Source organism: Vicia villosa, linkage group LG2 (assembly GCF_029867415.1).
Source record: "Vicia villosa cultivar HV-30 ecotype Madison, WI linkage group LG2, Vvil1.0, whole genome shotgun sequence".
Lineage (NCBI taxonomy): Eukaryota > Viridiplantae > Streptophyta > Magnoliopsida > Fabales > Fabaceae > Vicia > Vicia villosa.
The window spans coordinates 174492792-174515299 of NC_081181.1; the positions used below are offsets into that span (position 1 = coordinate 174492792).

At 32.1% G+C, this 22508-nt stretch overlaps 1 protein-coding gene and 1 long non-coding RNA gene across 3 annotated transcripts; one reads left to right on the forward strand and one right to left on the reverse strand.

Moving 5' to 3' along the window:
• Nucleotides 1–14002: 14002 nt before the first annotated feature.
• LOC131653024 (ABC transporter C family member 10-like) lies at nucleotides 14003–20159 on the forward strand. The gene is made up of 12 exons (XM_058923053.1): nucleotides 14003–14126; nucleotides 14421–16406; nucleotides 16525–16845; nucleotides 16926–17012; nucleotides 17259–17834; nucleotides 17915–18079; nucleotides 18161–18455; nucleotides 18552–18766; nucleotides 18860–19165; nucleotides 19243–19306; nucleotides 19456–19695; nucleotides 20021–20159. Exons 2-12 carry the CDS (start codon nucleotides 14451–14453, stop codon nucleotides 20131–20133), a joined length of 4338 nt encoding a protein of 1445 aa, XP_058779036.1. The 5' UTR covers nucleotides 14003–14126; nucleotides 14421–14450; the 3' UTR covers nucleotides 20134–20159.
• Nucleotides 17670–21219, reverse strand: LOC131653027 (uncharacterized). 2 transcript variants are annotated; one of them, XR_009298933.1, is made up of 4 exons: nucleotides 21021–21219; nucleotides 20494–20543; nucleotides 19978–20241; nucleotides 17670–17805 (listed from the first exon to the last, which is right to left on the reverse strand). It is a non-coding gene; the product is annotated as an uncharacterized LOC131653027 (long non-coding RNA). The 2 variants fall into 2 exon arrangements; XR_009298932.1 differs by lacking the exon at nucleotides 20494–20543 and having other exon boundaries at nucleotides 21021–21213.
• Between the last annotated feature and the right edge of the window lie 1289 nt (nucleotides 21220–22508).

Sequence of the window (22508 nt, forward strand, 5' to 3'; positions counted from 1 at the left end):
TAATTCAATAAACTAAAAGTATGGAATGAACGTGTGAACCGTGATGTGATAATAGAAAAATAATCAAAGCAAATATCACATGAATATTTAAAATTAAAAAATAATGCCACCGCTCCTCAAATTTAAATGTTTCACATCAACTTTGTTACATTAATAGTGTATTAAATAAACAATGCCAGCACTCCTCAAAGTTTATAAATTTATGTAACAGATAACTGTTTTTTTTTTTTTACTTAAGATAGAATATATAATTTTATAAATTAATTTAAACAATTTATTATTTAGAGAATAAAAAATATACACCGACAGTATAAAATTATTTTACACTGTCAACCAATCACAATCATGTTAAGTGATACCGTTATTTTTAAGTAAATTATATGACATATATGGTTAAATGATAAATTTTTATTGAATGACAATTTAAAATTATTTTACACTGGCGGTGCACTATTTTTTAACTCTATTATTTATTGTTTAATTGCTAAGTATTTTTGCGTCAAAAATAGGAGTAATTTAGTAATTTATTTTTGTTAGTGTGTGAGACACTTTTAGTAAGGAGAGAATAAAGAAAATAAGAATTATATTATTGAATTAAATTGTACAAATAATTATTCAGACTATGACTATTTATATACAACCCTGATTGGGCTTTACCTTACACAACTTTGATTATATTTGGTATTATTAGATTAGATTATATTTGATATTATATTAATAATATAAATCCCAATAATATATCAACAAATCCCAAGAATATCTCAATATACCCCCTATAATCCAAGTTGTCGACAAATCCCAAGAATATCAACAAATCCCAAGAATATCTCAATATACCCCCTATATTGGGATTTATATTTGATATTATATTAATAATATAAATCCCAATAATATATCAACAAATCCCAAGAATATCTCAATATACCCCCTATAATCCAAGTTGTCGAACAACTCTAAAAATAGTCAATTTGAACTACTCCTAATTTCTTTCTTAAATTTAGGAATTTGTCGATCTTCAATCCTTTGGTGAAAATGTCGGTCAACTGTGCTTCACTCGAGCAATGTCCAACTTCAAGTTCACCTCGATTTACCTTTTTCCTCAGGAAGTGAAATCTAGCTTCGATATGCTTACTCATTCCATGCTGAACTGGATTCTTCGCAAGATTTATGGATAAATTGTTGTCGATTTGCAACATAAGAGGTTTCTTTACTTCGACCTCCATTTCTTCAAGTACCGATCTGATCTAAATTGCTTGACATACAGCATGAGATCCTACTATATATTCAGCTTCACACGATGATAATGCCACCACAGGTTGTTTCTTCGAACACCGTGAAATTGGGGCACCAAATACTTGAAAGAAATATCTAGTTGTGCTTCTCCGATCTTCCTTATCTCCACACCAATCAGCATCTGAAAAAATTAATTGTAGCTTCTTTGCTTTCAGAGTCTCGTCGAAATAGAATTCCATAGTCTATCGATCCTTTTAGGTATCTTAGAATTCTTCTTGCATCCTTCATGTGTGACACTCTTGGTTCACTCATGTATCTGCTGATTAATCCGACTGCGAAACCTATATCAGATCGACTGTTGCACACATATCTCAGAGATCCAATAATTTTCTTGAACAAAGTTACATCGACTTTGTCTGCTTCTCCATGCTTCTCCAACTTCAAGTTTATTTCGACAGGTGATGATTCAAATCATTCAATATGAATCTCTTGAGTATCTCTTTGACATACTTCCTTTAATGCAGCACCATACCTTAATTCGACATTTGAAATTCTATGCCTAGGAAATAAGACAATTTTTCCAGATCTGACATTTCAAATTCCTTCATCATCAGCTCTTTGAACTTCGACAAGTTCTCCAAGCTATTTCCAGTTACCAGCAAGTCATCAACATATAAGCAAATGATTGTTATACTTTGTGCCATAACCTGAACATAGACACCATACTCATATTTGCATGTGACAAATCCTAATTCGACTAAATATGAGTCGATCTTCTTGTTCCATGCCCTAGGTGCCTGCTTGAGAGACTATAGAGTGCTTTGTGCAACTTATATACTTTATTCGCTTCCTTCTGAATCACAAAACTAAGAGGTTGTGTGACATAGACCTCTTCGTCTAATGGACCATTCAAAAATGCTGACTTCACATCTAAGTAAAATATCGACCAGCCTTGATTGCATGCCAATGCTACCACTAGTCGAACAGTCTCAAATCTTGCTACTAAAGCAAATACTTCAGAGTAATCGATCCCTGGTCTTTGAAGAAATCCTCGAGCTACAAATATTGCTTTATGTCTTGCTATCGACCCATCAACATTGTGTTTCAGTTTGAACACCCACTTTACGTCGATAGCTTTTTTATGTGTTGGCAATTCGACTAACTCCCATGTGTTATTTCTCTCGATAGCTTGTAATTGTTCGACCATAGCTAACTTCCATTGTTGGATCTTTAAATCCTCTCTATAGTTGATTGGTTCAACACCTACAAGTAAAGCAAAATGAACTAATTCTCTATCTGGTGTGACTTCATCATCACCAGCTACTTCATATTCTTGAAGTCTTGCTGGAAGAATTCGAGTTTGTTGAGGTCTTTGGCTTGTAGCAGCCACACCTTCTTTGACTTCGATTGTGTCAGGAATGTTGGCAACTGTTTCGTCTTCGACTGGAGTTTTGACAATTGTATCAACTTCAACTTCAGTAGTTGCTTCTTTGAAGTCAGAGCTCATCAATGGCTTTTTGATTGAATTACTCGAATTCCAATCCCAGGAAGAATTTTCAACAACCACAATATCTCGACTCAACACAATCTTTGCAATAATTGGATTGAATAGCCTATATGCACCAGTCTGATGATATCCTACCAGAATCATAGGTTCACTCTTGTCATCAAGCTTCCTTCGTCTTGCATCAGGAACATGCTTATAACACATAGAGCTAAACACCTTTAGATGACTCACTGATGGTCGTTTTCCACTCCACACTTCTTCAGGAACCTTATTCTTCAACTTCTTGGTAGGGCACATGTTCATGATATAAGCTGCAGCCGAACCAACTTCACCCCATAAGGACTTTGGCAGATTCTTCTGCCTCATCATGCATCTCGCCATATCCAATATGGTTTTGTTCCTTCTTTCAGCAATTCCATTATGTTGAGGAGTATAAGGATCAGTTACCTCATGATCAACACCATGTTCGGCACAGAATTCTTCGAAACATCTTGGATGTGTATTTTCCACCTCCATCTGTTCGCAGAACTTTGATCTTCTTCTCACTTTGGTTTTCGAAAAGTATCTCGAATGTCTTAAAAATGTCAAATACTTCGTCCTTTCTCTTAATCACATAGAGCCACAACTTTCGACTAAACTCATCGACAAACGAAATAAAATATCTGTTTCCACCAAGGGTATGTTCTTCGAATGGAACACATACATCTGAGTGTACCACTTTGAGTATGCAGGATGATCTCATTGGCATAGTTGAAGCAAAAGAATTTCTAGATTGCTTTTCGACTAAACAACCTTCACAGAATTTGTCAGGCATCTCAAGACTTGGAATACCAGTAACTATATCTTGAGTAATCAGTTGATTGAGTGATCGAAAGTTCAAATGTCCAAACCTCAAATGCCACAACAAACTATCCTTATGGTCGAAAACAGTTTTTAGACATTGTACTTCACTCGAACTGATCATGGTCTTAAACATCCCGTTCTTCAACAGTGGAGATTTCAAGACCAAATTGCTATGGGTTTCGAACAATTTTAAAACTCCATCTTTCATGACAACTGAGAAATCTTTTTCGACTAGTTGCCCAACACTTAGCAGGTTGCACTTCATACAAGTTACATATAGCACGTCTTTGATCATAGCTTTCCCTCCATTACTCATGTGAAAAACTATGTTTCCAGTACCTTCTGCTTGCAACGAACTATTATCAGCAGGTTTTACCATGCTCTTCTTCTATTCGTCGAAATCTACCAACCACACCTTTTGACAAGTCATGTGATTCGAGCAGCCTGAATTGAGAAACCAAATCTTGGATTCGACATGGTTATATGCAACTGCAGCCATAACCACCATACCTTCAGAATCATCTAAATCTTGGCGTGCAAGGTTCGCTACTTCGCCCTTGCCTTTTTTCGATCCATTGTCTTTCTTGTACCAATATTGTTTAGACAAGTGACCCCACTTCTCACAGTGATAGCATTGCATATCTTTCTTATCTTCTTTGTCCTTTCAATAGTTTCCTCCTCCTCTTTTCAAGGATTCAGAAGTTCTATCTTCGGCCTGCTGCTCATGAGGATTCGACCAAGGCTTCTTGCCTGAGTCTTGTCGACTTTGCCTTTAAATTTGTTGGAACCACCATTCTTTTTCCATGACTGAGCCGACAAAGCTTGTATCGAATCTTGAACTTCTTTCCTTTTGATAATCGTAATCTCATGCGCTTCCAACGAACCAACCAAATCTTCCATTTTAGGGTTTTAAGTTGATTGGATTTTTGAATAGCTACGATAATGTGATCAAGGTGAGAGGTCAACGTACACATTACCTTCTCAACTATCATCTTATCAATTAGGGTTTCACCACAGCCCTTCATGAGATGGACGAGTTTCTGCACCTTCGACACTTACTCTGCAATCTTTTCGTCTTCTTCCATTGACAACAATTCATATTGTAGACACAAGGTGTGCAACTTGACAACCTTGACTTTCTCACCTCCTTCATAATATTTGACAAGAATATCTCATGCCTCCTTTGCTGATTCAGCATGAGAGATTCTTTCGACATAACCGCTGTTTGAATGCAATAAACAGCCTTGTAATCATTCTTTTTGACTTCGTTGTGAGTTGTTTTCCGTGCTTCGCTAGCATTTGCAGCTAGCGCAGGAACCCCGTCGTTAACCACTTCTAGGGTTTCATGGAGTCCAAACAAGGATTGCATCGATTTTCTCCATCGAATCCAAATTTTGTCGTCAAGCATTGGAAGAGAATTCAGAATGCCATTACTACCATTCATCTTTGCACCGATTGATTCACGTTTCATGGAAACACAATCTCTGAGAATAACCAGAAGCTCTGGATACCAATTTGCTAGTGCGTGAGGCACTTTTAGTGAGGAGAGAATAGAGAAAATAAAGGAAATAAGGATTATATTATTGAATTGAATTGTACAAATAATGATACAGACTATCACTATTAATATACAATCCTGATTGGATTTGGGCTTCCACAACTTAAATTATATTTAATATTATTAGAATATATTTGATATTATATTAATAATATCAATCCCAATAATATCTCAACAATTTTATCCATTTAATTATTTATTTTAAATTAAATAAAAATAAGTTTGTGGAAAAAAGTTGGATTAAATGGTTAGTAGGAGAAAATTTAGGATTTTTTATAAGTTAATGCAAAAAAATTATTTGTTTTAATCAAAATTAGAAAATTAATACTAATATAAATATTCTGTGTTTTATTGGAAAAATATCTGAGGCATACATGTGGATTTTGCTGCGGCAAATTTCGTATGTATACTTGCAATTTTTCCTGTTGAAATTATACTTTCTTCTAAATTCCATGAAAAATTTGCAGAAAATGTATCTACGGAATTTATTACAAATTTTCTAATTAAATTTTTTAAATATTTTTCTAAATGTAAAAAATAAGATATAATTTTTTCTTTTAAAATAGAACAATTTTTTAAAAACAGTTTAATTACTTTTAGGAGAATTGTGTTATTTTTAATCCCTACATTTTATATTTTACTAATTATTTTTAAGGTGAATTGTGTTATTTTTTCATTTTAATTTCAATCTTAATTTTTAAAGAAAATATTAGTTTTATTTAATATATATTTTTTCTTTTTTGTGAAAATTAAAAATATAAGATTATATATATGAATATAATTTGGTATGTAATTCTTCAACTTATATATTTTAATAAAAAATATAAAGTTTTTGAAATTTTATAAAAGTGTAATAATTTTGAAAAATGAAATCTAGGTAAAAATTTTGAGGTGGGTATCGAACCCACAATCTACCTCACTAGGATAATAAATTGAATCGTTATTTTTACTAAAACAACATTTATATATAATTAATAATTTCTCTCTTAAGATCATTTTCATTCACAAGTCAATATCTTTTCAGCAATTTGGTTTTGCTTAAATTTTCATTCACCAGTCAAAAATCAAAGTTACAGAAATGCAACGTTCTGAATCGCTTTCTCTGCCTCTCAACCGGAATCGCTTTTGCCATAAACCCTAAAAATGCAATGTTCTGAACTCTCTCAATTATAACCACCGATTAAGTCTCCGAACATTGCTTGTATTTTTTTTCCCTTTCAACTCAAGTAAATTCAGTTTTGATCTTCCTAATTTGAAGTTGAATATTTTTCTTTTCTCTATTGATCTTTCTTTCAACAGTGTTTTCTTTGAGATTAATGTGTTCTAGTCTTGATAGTTTTATGTTCACAAAATACAGAGGTAGTTGAGCTCAAGGTTCATCATAATTCAATAGTCCTAGAAAAAGGAAGTAGCACAAAGTTTGTGTTAGAGACAAGTTTATTTAATAGTTTATATTTCAGATTTAGAGTTATGACTTTTAAGGTTGCCATTTGCCTCATCATTTAATACCTCTTTCTTTATACATGAGTGTTTTGAATTTGGCAGGGCGTAAAGGTTGACGATTTCATATATTGCACTCGTTGTAAACTTTAACTAGCGGCCAAAAAACATTTATTAAGAAAATTGTGGCAAAGTTCTCTCAGAATTTTCGATCATATTTGAATTGTGTTAATATAACTTCTCAAATGTCTTTTGTAATATTTGACATTTATAAAAAAGATAATATTTATGCAGACTCTCTTGCCAATCTTGGTCTCACTATTACAAACTCTATCTTTTTTGACTTGCTATCTTTTTTTTTGAGAACAAATTTTGTTAAGAACACTCAATTTACCTGTCTTTTAAGTCTTTTAATCTTTGAGAGGTTTTCGATTTGGTCTCTTTTTTTTGGTCCTTTTTATAATGAAGTTTCAGCTATTATAGAAAAAAATAAAAAGAAAGTAAGTGTTTTCTGATTTTAATTCAGATAATTATATTGATAAAGATGATTACTTTTTATGATATAGATTATGATTGAAATTTAAATTAAAATAAAGTTTGATGAGTTTGACCTAAATTGCTTTAATTAAGTGAATGATTGTATATAGTTTATGTGCAGGAGTAGCCCTGAACTCCTCGTCAATCCTGTAAGATTTGCTCTAATATCATATCATTGTGATTCTAGGTGTGAAATTGACAATAAGTGGTTAATTAGGTACCAAATTGATAATAAATGGTTAGAATAGGTAGCAAATTGATAGTGACTGGTCAATGTAGGTATCAAACTGATATTATAATATTGTTGCTGGGAAAATAAAAAATCGAATAAAGTAAGGAAAATTAATCCATTTACTCATGATTTTTGGCTCCAATTATTTCTAATTTGTATTGTTGTATTTTTTAATCAAATAATTAAATGACATAAAATAACCAAATACAGTAAAAGAAATTATTAGTACTATTATAGTATTGTTGCCGGGAAAATAAAATATCGAATAAAGTAAAGAAAATCATTTCTAATTTCCATATTTGCTGTTTTTATTCTATTTAGGACAATGAAGTGCATAGGTGAGGGCTAAAGAGAACAGTAGACAAAAAAACATAGTAGGGATTATGTTCATGCTTTTTCTTCCAATATTCCAAACCCTGATAAATCTATAAGCTAGAAAAGTCATCCAAACCCTTAGCTGAAAAATCATCAAAAATTCTATAAAATGTAAAATCGAACTCAAATCTTTGAGAGACCATTGTTTCCAGAAAAGTATTCATTTTCTTGTTTTCTGCTTGCGTGTAGCTCTTTTCTTGTTGTGAGATGAGATGATGAAGATAAAGGATAATTATTGCTCTAAAATATGAGTTTAAATTTACAGTTGTGTTTATTGCTGTTAAATATGGATCGTTTAAATTTGAATGAGTTTTAAAACTTTTTTTATTTTTAATCTGCAGTAACAGAAAAAGAAGGTTAGGATTCCTTTGTAATAAAAACTAATTTATTTTTGTTGTTATTTAATGTTTACTTAATTTTTAATCATTTTAATTTAATATAATAATTATAATAAAATAAAATACAACATGTAATATAAGATCGACCAACTGGCACATGCCACATCACTCATCAATTGCCACATATTAAAATAAAATACAAATCAGCATTTTTTTTAGGTCAAATATAGAGAAGAGAGACTAAAACGGTTTAAAAATAAAATATGGGAACTGATTTTGTGAATAGACAATAATAGGGGAATTAAAATCATAATTTAACTTAATAATAATAAAGGTCTTGCTAACCAAGATTCTCAGGACACTCTTTAAACATACTAAATAAAAAAAATATTTTTTGTAAAAATTAACATTTTAATTTCCAATACACTTTGAATACATTGAATACACATATTTTAATAAAAACTTATTATTTTAATCACTTAAAGAGTGTCTCAAAGGCGCTGACTAATAATAAAACATTGTTGTTGTGGCAGTGAAGCGTTTCCTCCTTCTATTGTTGAGCGAAGCGAAAACCCTCGTACCAATCTAGAGCTTGCATTATTATGATATGCTTTCAGCTAATGTTGGTATCACTTCTTTTTTGTTATGATAATATTATAAAAGTTATAGATACATTTAAACATGCTGCGATCTCTCCACGTCCGGTTGCTGGAGGTCCTGCGTGTATGTTTTATAAGAGTTGAATAGTTAAAGAATAAAAAGTATTTGTGCACGTAGTACATTGAGGTGAATTAAGGAACATCAATGAAATGTTTACTAATTAGACGACATACGTAAAAAAATTGAGGCATGCACTAAGGAGCGGTTCCGTGCAAGTTCATTAATTGAACATTACACGTTCACTAGTTTGAGGAATACCCACTACACATTTACTAATTAAACAATATACATAGAATGATGGCTAAATTCTAGGAACAACCTGTACGATGTAACGTTTGACCTCCTATGATAATACTCTATTTATGATATATATTTAGTCTCTCTGGATTTTGGAAGCTATGGATTTTGGAAGTTATGTTTTAGTATTGATCTATTAATTATTCATAACCATTGACTATTCATCACTACATGTGATGTTAACTTATTTAGGTTTCTGATTTTTGTTTGTGTTATCTTTTTTACGGAAAAAGCTTAATAATATTTTCAATATATATTGGTATATTATTAAAATTGTAAAAATTAACAAGAGATGAAGCCACCTATATCAAGACAGCATGAATAACCTCATTGATTTGTCTCCTAACGAATTTAACATGAGAATTTCTAAAAAATAATGCCAGCAAATGATTACTTTCTCAATAACACCACCAAAATCCGAATTGTTTGGTTTACCCACTCTTTGAGCCAAATTATTTTTTGAAAAAAAAAGCTTGTGATTAGTAGTTTACTAAGAAAGTATATGGCATGCAGGCAGCATTTGCTAAGAGATGAAGGTTGCTTGATCATTCAAAGCTTAAAAGGACCGATGCGGTGAATATGATGGTGGCTTATTTGGGAGCTGACCCTACGGAAGCATTTAAGCAGTGTAGAACAATCAGGGGTGCACGTGCCAAGTTTGCTTGGTTGACGGATTTGTATGACAATAACTTGGAGATAGCCGAACACCCGGACACCGATGATCTTTGGCTTGCCTACCATAGGAAGTGTTCCCTGAGGTACTTATTCATGTTCTTGGTTGGCACATGTTTGTGGACAAAAGTAAAAACTATGTGGATGTGGCTTATCTCAAATATTTCACCGACTTAAAGTCCATTCACGAGTGGAATTGGGGTGTCGCATGATGGGTTTACCTGTACTCCAATCTAAGCGAAGGTTGTAAATGGACGACAAAACAAATGACAGGCTCATGCACCATGCTTATGGTAATTTCCAAATTCCACTACTAAGTTACTAGCAACTTTTTTCACACTTGTTATTAATATTTTTTTCCTTATTCGTTTTCAGGAATGGATCCTGCTCCACTATCACTGCATTCATGGGTTCATACGTGACCCGTTATCTATTGATGATTATCCATTTGCTTACCGATTAATTTCTAGTAGAGGGAATAATGATATCTTGTGGTTCCGTGCGTATATTGACCAGACTCAGCATGATGGCGTCGTCTGGATGCCATACAGTACTCACCGGGAAAGAATTTCATTCGACCACATTTCCTTATACTTTGGATGGTTGGTATGTGGGACTAATATCACGTGCATGTATGTGTCCGAGAGGTACATGCGGTTGTTTGGGTGCTCCAAGCTGCTCCTATCAGTATTGTCTACAGAGAGCTGGATGACATTTTTGGCAGATTTTGGGAGTCGTCTGGTACCAATGGAGTATCGGAGTCATGAAGCCACATCTCAATGGAGTTATGTTGAGGGTTACATGACTTGGTTCTATAACGTGTCACACTTTTACGTGATACAAAACGCTCTTAGACGTCCACCTAGGCATGCTCATGAGGAGATCCTAAAGAATGAGCTGGCCATTAATGATCATGCCATTGATGTCTTGTCGATTGTTGAAACATTATGCGAATGACAGGAGAGAACATCGAGTCTAGACTGTTTGAAAGAGGTGGCGATGAAGCAGTTGCCTTAGCATGTTCCATTCTTACTGAGGCACATAATGTCTTGGGTTAGCGTAAGTAGAGGAGGAGTCGGGCTGTTAGGATTAGGCATACTCAATAGACTATGCTTTTGATTTTATTTTGTTTATTTTTCATCGACTTGGAGAACAAGTGATGTACTATTATATTTAGTTTCTATCATATTTGGTTTTATTAATGCATTACTCAGTTCTATAATATTCGTTTTATTAATCGTTGAAACAAATAACGATAATTTTAATCGAATTAAAATTAGTTTGAATTGAAAACACCATAATCTTAGTAAACTGGTTATGAAAAAAAACACAGGCAATAATTCGGAGATGCATCTCCGAATTAACTCCACACACAGTTCGAAGATGTATCTGCAAATTTACCTTAGAGTGAATTTGAATATGCATTTATGAATTTTTAAGAAAAAAATGGTATTTGATGCATTCAGAAATGTATTTCCGAATTCACCTATAGTTGGAATTTTCAGAGGTGCCCCCATTGTACAAGGGTGCAAAAAAAAATCATAATGCTCACAACTGCCTCAAGAGAATTTAATACTATTGCATGCTCATGTACTAACGGTTGAGATCGAATCAAAGAGCTCTAGTTAAGCTGAAAGAGATTTCTTAACATCTCATCCAAGTGCTCTTGAATAAATTTAGCAAGTTTTCATCTCTCCCTGACCATTAATTTGTGACTATTAATTCTTCTTAATCTAATAGTTAAAATTAATGAATATTATTTTCTCTCCACATTTAATTTCTTATTATTTTTAGCCATTAGATTAAATAGAATTAATGGTGAAAATGTGGAGTAAGTCTTGATAACTTACTCTTGGAGTAAGAATATCCCTCCTATATATATATATATATATATATATATATATATATATATATATATATATATATATATATATATATATATATATATATATATATATATATATATATATATATATATATATATATATATATATATATATATATATAGGTCAGTCCTTTGAATTTGGGTCTCTTAAGCGAATTAAAAGAGTGGTGTCCCTATAATTTTTTTAACAATAAATACATAAAGATAAAAGAAACAATTGGATAAAAAACACATTTTCATTTGACATTGTGCAAAAAAAAAATATATTTATGAATCTTTGAATCAATGTTATACTACATCAAAACATAAATCACTATGAAGAGACTTATTCTTCTTCTTCTTCTTGATCCGATCTTTTTTCCTATAAAGAAATTGACTAAACCTTTAAAATTATTTAAATATCAGCCTCTTAGCATTTTCTTTTGCAAAATCATTAATAATTTGTTTATAATCAAGGTTCTTCAAAAAATTATTTTCAATTGAGATCAACGCAAGACTATTTAATCTATCTTGTGACATAGTAGATCTCAAATAAGATTTTAATCATTTTAATTTAAAAAAACTTCTTTCAGCATATACAACACTGATAGGAATAGTCAATATTATTCTACAAGCTATGCATGCATTCAGGGTCGGTATTGACATTTTAGAGGTCCAGGGAAAATATTATAAATATAATTTTTTTAAAAAAATCTCATATTTAAATTGTATATCATATCAACAAAATCAGTTATCAGTGTAATTAACATAAAAAAGATACTATATTATAATTAAAATTTGATAGCAGGGTCGTCTCAAATAATTTGAAGGCTCTGCTCTATTTTTAAAAGTTGGCGTTTAATAATATATATTTATTAAATCTATGAATTTAATTCTTTTTCAAAAATCTAATTAATCTATTAATTTAATTAAATATATTTAATCATAATAATATAGTTAAAAATAATATTAATATTAATAAAATTTTAATATAGTTTAACATACAATCCATGATTTAATTTTAATATTATAAAATATTGAAGTTTTTGAAAATATCATAATAATATAGTTAAAAATAATATTAATATTGAAAATAATACTAATATTAATAAAATTTTAATATGATTATACAATAACATGGTTGGTTAACACACAACCCGTGATTTAATTTTAATATTATAAAATATGATAGTTTTTGAAAACAATTGTAAAAAATTTAAATATACATATCCCAGGGCTCTTTTGAAAAGTTTTACACTTTTAAATATTCTGTGTAAAAATATTTTACACTGTCATCCAATAGAAACAAATCGTTTTGTCATATTATATAAACTTTTTAAAACAATCTGATTTATCTTAATTCATAGTTGTGATTGATTGACAGTGTCAGTGCATCAGCCATTTTCTCTATTTGCAACAGACATCACTTCTATATATTAACCAAATATTTTTAGAAAAGATTGTTTTATTTTTATTTTACAGAAGCAAAGTGCTTGTGCAACATTTTTTTTTATTTGTCGCCCTGTGATATTTGCAATAGACATCACTTCTCAAGTTCGCAGTATAGTCGGATATACATGCAACCTACAATTAATTTGTATAAACTAGATGCTATAAAGTTAGAGAAAATTGTTCACAATTAAGGTAATGTGTCTTTTCTTTTTATTTTCTGTTTTAGAAAACTTTATCTTCATTTTTTTTTTTTTTAAATTCTACACTCTTTCGTATTCAATTTATTATATAATATTTATAAATAGTTAAATAATATTTTATTTTAAATAATTCAATATGTAATATTTTTATTTATTTAGTTGGCCCAAATTAGATTTTTTAAAAGTTGTAGAGAAAAGACAATAATCTCATTGCTAAATAGTGGCCTTTTGATTTTATTGTGTATAATTTGCGCATATGGATAGTCGGTCTAAAACACCATCTATCCTGTTTTAAATCTTGTGGTTGAAAAAAATAAATAAAAGTAGTTCATTGAAAGAGAGAAACATAACATAGATTCAATGTTTATTATTATGGTTGAACATTTAACGGAACTCTAAACAATTTAAACGTTTATATTTTTCATTTAATTAGAGATGAATTAATTATCTCAATAATTTATTGATTATTCAAAATTTATTGAAGTATTTATTACAAATATCTTTAATTAATTACGCAATTTCTTTAATGCATTGTTTATCTTTATTTTTCCGGAAAGATGCATAGTTTAATTTCACTCAAAGGTTTTCTTCATTCGCTTAACTATTATATATTCTATTCGAGATATTCTTTCTTCATTTACTAACTACTTGATTTATTCAACTTGCAAGTTTCTTGAATTAATTTATTTATCAATTTCACCCTTTCAATTCACCTTATTTAAGTAATCAAAAAATAAAATTATTACTATAACCATTGAATAACGCTTGAAATAACTCTCTTTCTTAGCATGACTAAAAAATATATCAACCATTAACAATCATGCTGTCATATGTATTTTGCTCTTTTTAGCTAGAACATTTTCAATAAAAAAAAATTGTCCAAGCAACAAAATGAAAACAAAATCCAATATTCACTAGGTAATTAAGTTTTTTTTTGTTTTTATCATCACTTAAATATGCTATTTTCATGATTTCTACTATTCTTTATTCGTGTTGATTGGCCAAAATTTAAGTTATTAACCATTATAGGCTGTCAAACAAATTATTCAAAAAAATTTATTAAAATTTAAGGAGTTTAAAACAGTTCATATACAAATATAGATGGTTTAATAATAAATTATTAAGGAGTTTAATAATCAACTATTCTGTTTACAAATATAAATCATGTAGTAAAAATGCTTAAAGATATAATTTTGTCTCTTCTTGTTACAGAATTTTGATAAGTAAAGAGAAACTAAAAAGATGGAAGATTACTGGAACATGATTTGTGGAGGCAAACCTATAAGTTATGATTTCAAGTTTTTGAAAGATCCTTCTTCATGCATTAACCACATGTTGCTCATTTTCTTTGATTTATTCATGTTGATCATGCTATCAATCATCATGTTCCTGAAGTTTGCCTCAAGACCCTTTTGGAGTCTAGTAAGATATTCAAACTTGCAGCTAGTTTCTGCTATAACCAATGCCTCTCATGCTTTGCTGCATTTTTGCTTAGGAATTTGGGTTTTAGTCATGAAAACTCACAAAGCCTTTCCTCTTAACTGGTGGTTGCCAGAACTGTTTCATGGACTCACATGGCTGTGTGTAACTTTTACTATAAGTCTTCACATAAAACAACTCTCAAAAGCATGGATGTGGTTGTTTTCGATTCTCATATTTCTTGTTTCTACTATATTATGTGGTTTATCGATATCATATGCAATTAGCACCAGAGAACTATCCCTCAAGGCAAGTTTAGATGCCATATCTTTCATAGGAGCAGTTTTGCTGTTGTTGTGCACTTACAGTAATGAAAGTGCTCAGATAGACGCTGTTGAAAGCCTTTGTGATCCTTTCAATCACCAGTTAACCCCATTTGCTAAAGCTGGTTTCTTTAGTAAGATATCATTTTGGTGGTTGAATCCACTGATGAAAAAGGGTCAAGAAAAAACACTTCAGGACGAGGATATTCCAAAGTTAAGAGAGTCTGAAAAAGCAGAAAGTTGTTATTTGTCGTTTGAAGAACAAATAAACAGACAAAGACAAAATGAACCATCGGTTTTTTGGACAATAGTTTTATGCCACCAAAGAGAGATTTTGATAACAGGATTCTTTGCTTTGCTCAAAGTACTTGCTATATCTTGTGGCCCTCTACTTCTAAATGAATTTATATTGGTTTCTGAGGGTAATGAAAGTTTCAAATATGAAGGTTATGTATTGGCCATATCACTCTTCTTCATAAAGATCATAGAATCCATATCACAAAGACAATGGTATTTCCGGGGTAGGATTATTGGGATGAAAGTTAGATCACTACTTACGGCAAAAATTTATAAAAAAGTATTAAGGTTATCCAATTCAGCTAGATTGATTCACTCTAATGGTGAGATAATGAATTATATGACTGTGGATGCTTATAGAATTGGAGAATTTCCATTCTGGTTTCATAGGACTTGGACAACAATTCTCCAATTGTCCATTGCATCAATAATTCTTTTCCGCGCAATTGGACTGGCAACATTAGCATCTCTACCAGTGATAGTTCTCACTGTGTTTTGCAATGGTCCACTAGCAAAGTTACATCACAAGTTTCATAGCAAACTTATGGCGGCACAAGATGAAAGACTGAAGGCTAGTTCTGAGGCTCTAGTGAATATGAAAGTGCTAAAGCTATATGCATGGGAAAATCATTTTAAAAATGCAATAGAAAAGTTAAGAAATGTGGAACTCAAATTTCTATTTGCAGTTCTATTAAGAAAGACATGTGTTGTCTTTCTCTTTTGGATCTCGCCAATGCTTGTATCAGCTGCTTCTTTTCTAGCATGCTATTTGCTCAAAATTCCTTTGCATGCAAGTAATGTTTTCACTTTTGTAGCAACTTTACGCCTTGTACAAGAGCTAATTACAAGCATCCCAGATGTTATTGCAGTAACTATTCAAGCAAAAGTTGCATTTGCTCGGATATGTAATTTCCTTGAGGCACCAGAACTGCATAGTTCAAATTTCAATAGCAGGTGCTTTAATGACAACCTCAAAGGCTCAGTTTTAATAAAATCAGCCGACTTTTCATGGGAAGGTAACGTATCAAAGTCAACACTAAGAAACATAAATTTGGACATTAGACCTGGACAAAAGGTGGCTATTTGTGGAGAAGTTGGTTCGGGAAAATCAACCCTCTTAGCAACAATTCTAGGAGAAGTTCCTAATACAAAGGGAACGGTAAGCTTTTGTTTCCTTTCTGTTCATACAATACACTTTTAAATCATGTGATACTCTAATTAGGTATAGCTTAAATGACATTCTTATTTTTGTTATCAAAATATTTTCTGCATTGCAGATTGATGTTTACGGGAAGTTTGCATATGTTTCTCAAACAGCATGGATACAAACAGGCACAATACGGGAAAATATTTTATTTGGATCTGAGTTTGATGATCAAATATATCAAGAAACACTTCAAAGGTCTTCACTGATAAAGGACCTTGAGTTGCTTCCTTACGGTGACCTCACCGAAATAGGCGAGAGAGGAGTTAATTTGAGTGGAGGTCAAAAGCAGCGAATTCAACTCGCACGGGCTCTATATGAGAATGCTGATATATATCTCTTGGATGATCCATTTAGTGCTGTTGATGCACATACTACAAAATGTTTGTTTAATGTAAAAACATCTTTTCTTCACATTCTACTTGTATATCTCTACTGTCATTATTTACTAAAGATGTCTTAGAAACTTGACAGGAATACATCATGGAAGGACTCAAAGGGAAAACTGTCTTACTCGTGACTCATCAAGTAGAATTTCTACCAGTATTTGATTCTGTTTCGGTAATTTCTTTATCTGTAATTTCATTTCATCTCTCTCTATCTTCAACTAATAAACATTAAACTATTCTCCATCTAATCAACTCTCGTTACCTGAATTTCATGAGTCTTCTCCACACATACTCAAAAGATCTAAAAAGATAGTGAATCATTTTCTCTACAGCAAATACCTCCCTTTTCTTAATATTCATTGTATTGTTAAACTTAGACACAAATTAAGGTTGTTCAACAATTTTATTTTCTTTACAGTTGATGTCAGATGGGGTAATCCTACAAGCTGGTCCATATCACCAGCTATTGACAACAAGCCAAGAATTCCAGGACCTTGTCAATGCTCACAAGGTTACTGCTAGTTCAAACCAGCTTGCGAACGTTACTTTTTCTCACACTTCTAGAAAGATTACTCAAGTGTTAGTGGAAAAAGAGTGTAAAGAATTGAATGGAAATCAATTAATTAAGCAAGAAGAGAGAGAGGAAGGAGACAGAGGGTTGAAGCCTTACTTACAATATCTGAATAATATGAAAGGCTATATTTTCTTCCTCGGGGCTTCGTTTTGTCACCTTATTTTTTTGGTTTCTCAGATACTGCAAAACTCATGGATGGCTGCTAATGTTGACAATCCTCGTGTCAGCACGTTGCAGTTGATTTTAGTTTATTTCTGGATCGGAGCTTCTTCAATACTTTTCATGTTGATCAGAAGTTCCTTTATAGTAGCTTTGGGTCTTCATTCTTCAAAATATTTATTTTTACAATTGATGAACTCCCTCTTTCGAGCACCAATGTCTTTTTACGACTCTACACCATTGGGAAGGATACTAAGTAGGGTAAGCATACTAAATCACTTCCCCCGAAATGCAATAGAAAAAAACAATAATTATATTTGAACCACTTTTTCTTTGTTTAGGTTTCATCTGATCTGAGCATTACGGATCTTGACATGCCATTTAGCCTCCTATTTTCAGTCGGAGCCACAATAAACTTTTATTCTGTTCTTATAGTTTTAGCAATTGTCACATGGCAAGTATTGATTGTGGTTATACCAATAGTATACATTACGATTCGTCTACAGGTAATGACCATGTTCTTCTTTGATTTATCTAGACTATCTCTAAAGCAAATAATGTAAAATATTTTTGTGTGGTTTAAGCAGAGATACTACTTAGTCTCAGTGAAAGAAATGATGCGGATGAGCGGCACAACAAAATCCTATTTAGCTAATCATGTAGCAGAAACTGTATCCGGAGCTGTGACAATAAGAGCCTTTGAGGAGGAAGATCGTTTTTTTAAGAAGAATCTTGATCTAATTGATATTAACGCTAGTACATTTTTCCATAGTTTTGCCTCAAATGAATGGTTGATCCAACGATTAGAAACAATGAGTGCGCTTGTTCTTTCCTCTGCAGCACTTTGCATGGTTATACTTCCACCAGGGACTTTCACCTCTGGTGAGAATTTGGTTACTTAAATCATTTGATTTATCTTAAAACATAAGCATCGATCTCCCCTAGCAAATTACTAAATTTCAATATCTTTCATTTCAGGATTTATCGGTCTGGCTCTGTCATATGGCCTTACACTAAATGCTTCCTTAGTATTTTCTATTCGGATTCAATGCAGTCTCGCAGATCATATAATATCAGTAGAGAGGCTAAATCAATATATGCATATACAAAGTGAGGCCCAAGAAATAATAGAAGACAATCGTCCTCCTTTGAATTGGCCAATTGCAGGAAAAGTAGAAATAAATGACTTGAAGGTAATTTTTACTTATTTTCAAAATGTGAATCATACTGTTGGTAAAACGGGAGTTGAAATGAAGTATGTAATTTGTTTATTTATACCATATTAGATACGATACAGACCTGGTGGTCCACTTGTACTTCATGGGATCACATGCACATTTGAAGCAGGTCACAAGATTGGAATTGTTGGCAGAACAGGCAGTGGGAAGTCCACTCTTATTGGTACTTTATTTCGTCTTGTGGAACCAGAAGGAGGAAAAGTTGTAGTTGACGGCATAGATATCTCGTCTATTGGGCTTCATGATTTGAGGTCACGTTTTGGGATTATACCTCAGGATCCTACTCTTTTTAATGGGACAGTAAGATTTAATTTGGACCCTTTATCCCAACACAATGATCAAGAGATATGGGAGGTAAAAAAATATTCAACATTCTAAATTTTTTTTGTTTAATGCATAGAAATGTAAACTAATGATTGGTTAATATGAAGGTTCTTGGGAAGTGCCAACTTAGAGAAGTTGTTCAAAAGAAAGAAGAGGGCTTGAACTCCTCAGGTACACTTAGTTTCATTTAATATAAGCGCTCGTTGATGGTATTTTTGGAAAAAAGTTAGGATTATCTCTTTTGAATATGTTTCCTAAGTCTTGATGATTTTGTCTTTTATATCGATTAAGTTAGTAATGACACGTGAAAACTTGTGCAGTTGTTGAAGATGGATCAAACTGGAGTATGGGACAAAGACAGTTATTCTGTTTAGGGCGTGCTCTTTTAAGGAGAAGTAGGATACTGGTACTGGATGAAGCAACTGCATCAATTGATAATTCAACTGATACGATTCTACAGAAAACCATTAGAACGGAGTTTGCAGATTGTACTGTGATCACAGTAGCACACAGAATACCTACTGTGATGGATTGCACTAAGGTTCTTTCAATCAGTGATGGTAAGTTTTTTCTCTTCGATTTTATTGTCTTTCTATCTCATTTAACAAGCATTTTTTAGACAAATCCAAGACTCAGTCCATAGACATTTCTTTATGTTGATGATAAATATTCTAACATACACATTACACACGCCAATCATAGGGTGATAAACCATGAGGTAGTTGCTTTAACATGTTAACATAGCACATAGCACATAAATCGTAACATGTAAAATCTAAGGTACTTGACTATCACACTTGAAATCATGAAAAAGAAAAGGTTAAGGATATGTTATCACTTACTCGATTTCTTCAAAGAATGAAAAGCTTTTGATTGTATTTCCAGGAAAGTTGGTGGAGTATGACGAGCCAATGAGCTTGATGATGAGAGAAGAGTCCTTGTTTAGAAAGCTTGTCAAGGAATATTGGTCTCATTTTCAGTCTGCGGAATTGCATTGATGTTAACAGATTCTGTTATGCCAGTGCTATGCGCCCTCTCGTTTCCTCTCTTGTACTAGCAAAAGTCGAGAAATTGAGTAGAATGTAAAATGTGTTCTGTTTGGACACCTAAAAGATGGGAAAGGGTTGAGCATAATGAAGAAGAAGAAAAATGTGATCAAATGTACCATCTCTAGAATGATATATGAGCTTTATTGTAAGATTCTTGTGTATTTTGCAAAGCCAAACAATACTGTTGTTTGATAATACAAGAGCTTAATATAAAAATGTAATAGCTTATTAGCTTCACAATAATTACGAGAAACAAAACCTAGTATTTGAATTCACCAAATTTCGGTGAACTCTTTGAACCAAACATACCTTTAGAGTTCAATGCTCTCACAAACTCCTCAACTTTTTCCGTCTCCCCCCTTCAATTATGATATTGCAATCGAATTATAATCACCAAAGTTACTTGTTAACACCAAAAAGGTCAGTTTGAATTGACTTATTTGAGCTTATTTATTGGCATAAGTTTTGTGATAGTGAACGACCTTATCAAACAGCTTATGACACTTTTTTAAAAAAAAATGCACTTATTTTTATAAATTCTCCAAGATAACTTATGAAAAATAAGTTAAATTTATTTTATCTTTTTGTTACAAAAATAGCTTATGCCAGCACTTGCGATATAAGCTGTTTATCCAAACATGCCCTAAATCTTCAAAAATACAATGCTTCTAATTCTCCAACTCTAAAAACTATACATAGTTACAACAAATGAACTGGAATTTCACAAATCAAAATGAGTATATTGCAACACACATTCATGGTAGTGTATGAAACTGAAAAAATTCTGAAAATTGATAGCGCGCAAGACAGTAACATATATAGAAAATTTGAGAGACCTTGGATGAACTGTTGACTGGATGAAAATGATGACGCGTCAACAGGAGGTGCTGCGATTACCGGTGGACAACGCAGTAGCCGGAATCGGAGAAAACGGAGGTTTTGCGCGGAGTGGAGCGAAAATCGGAATACAGAAAACAATTTAACAAAGAAACCAAATTTTACACCTTTAAATATTTGAATGAATAGTAGGATAATGATAGGGCATAAGTTAAGAAGTAATTAAAAAAATATATTTTAGAAATTGTATACTGATTTTAGGATAAGCATAAAATTAATATTTTTTATTTTATTTTTAAAATAAAATTTCTATAAAGCCTTTAGCCTCTTATATTTATATATTTAAAATTTTAGTAATGAAGTACTTTATTTCTTTGAGAAAAAAAATGAGAGAATTTTTCATCCTGTGAAGTCAAGACTCTTCATTTAATGTGTTTTGATGAATACAAAGTGAAAGTCAAATAATCATGTCAAAAAGTATGGAAAAAGTTTCAAGAATAATGTATCAATTCAAGTGTCTAAGTCTTATCATGAGCAAAAGTTAGCACCAAATTATTTATGATTAAAGTTAAAGACTAAGCATGGATCTTAATAAAATGTTTAGAGAGAGAAACTCTCCCCTCTCTCTAAACTTAGGGTTTTCCATGTTCCCCTCTTTTGATAGGTGTCACCTCCCCTCTTGTAGGGGATCCTCCTACTCCATGGAAGTTATTCACCACCATTGTGGTGGTCATCTCCTCTTCAATGGAGGTTCCTCCCCCATTGTAAGTTTTCTCTCCTCTCTTTTCATTCCTTTGAACCTCTCACCCATGTTAGATCCATACATGTTTCTTCCTCCAACCTCCATCAAGCTCCTCCTCCTCTCCACCATCAATCATCAATCATTTGCAACTCCAAAATCACCTCCACCAACATGGAAAACGACCCCCACCGGAGCCGCCACTACCGGAAGATAAGGAAGCCCGAATTTTATTTGCGTGTTTTCATGTAATATTTTATTTTATTGTACTTGTTTTGTTATGGGTTCTATTTTTTCTTGTTTGGTTTGTTTTGTTGGGTGTGTTGTTATTAGGCTTAGGTTGTTTTAAGTTTGTACTCAAGGTATTTGGTGAAATGCCTCAAAGAAGCTTGGACAAAAGAAATGTGTTTTGGAGTAAGAATCTTACTAGGGATGTGGCAAATCAAACTCCTCTTTTCAGTCAACAATCGTTTCATTCACAAGTTGTGAGATTAATCAATATTGTGAACCTGAATAATCGATTTGAGCGTGATAAAGCTAGTGTCAAAGCTAAAGATACGATCCGTAATTTGATAGATTTAAAGATTGGAGTTCCAAAACTCACATGTCTCTTGTAGAAGAATTTTGCTTGGTTGATTGGATTAAAGTTTTGGTTTGGTACCTTCCTTTTGGTTTCTATCCTCTCAAAGCTTTTTAATGTTCATAGTTTGTTAGTCTTAATTATTAGTGATGTTGTCAATGTGTGGAT

Bases quoted from the DNA above. Each gene is read 5' to 3' on its own strand.
- LOC131653024 (XM_058923053.1), top strand. From the start codon at position 14,451: ATGGAAGATTACTGGAACATGATTTGTGGAGGCAAACCTATAAGTTAT. The intron at 17,013-17,258 runs GTAATTTCTTTA...TTTTCTTTACAG, and splicing joins CAGTATTTGATTCTGTTTCG to TTGATGTCAGATGGGGTAAT. The intron at 19,696-20,020 runs GTAAGTTTTTTC...TTGTATTTCCAG, and splicing joins GGTTCTTTCAATCAGTGATG to GAAAGTTGGTGGAGTATGAC.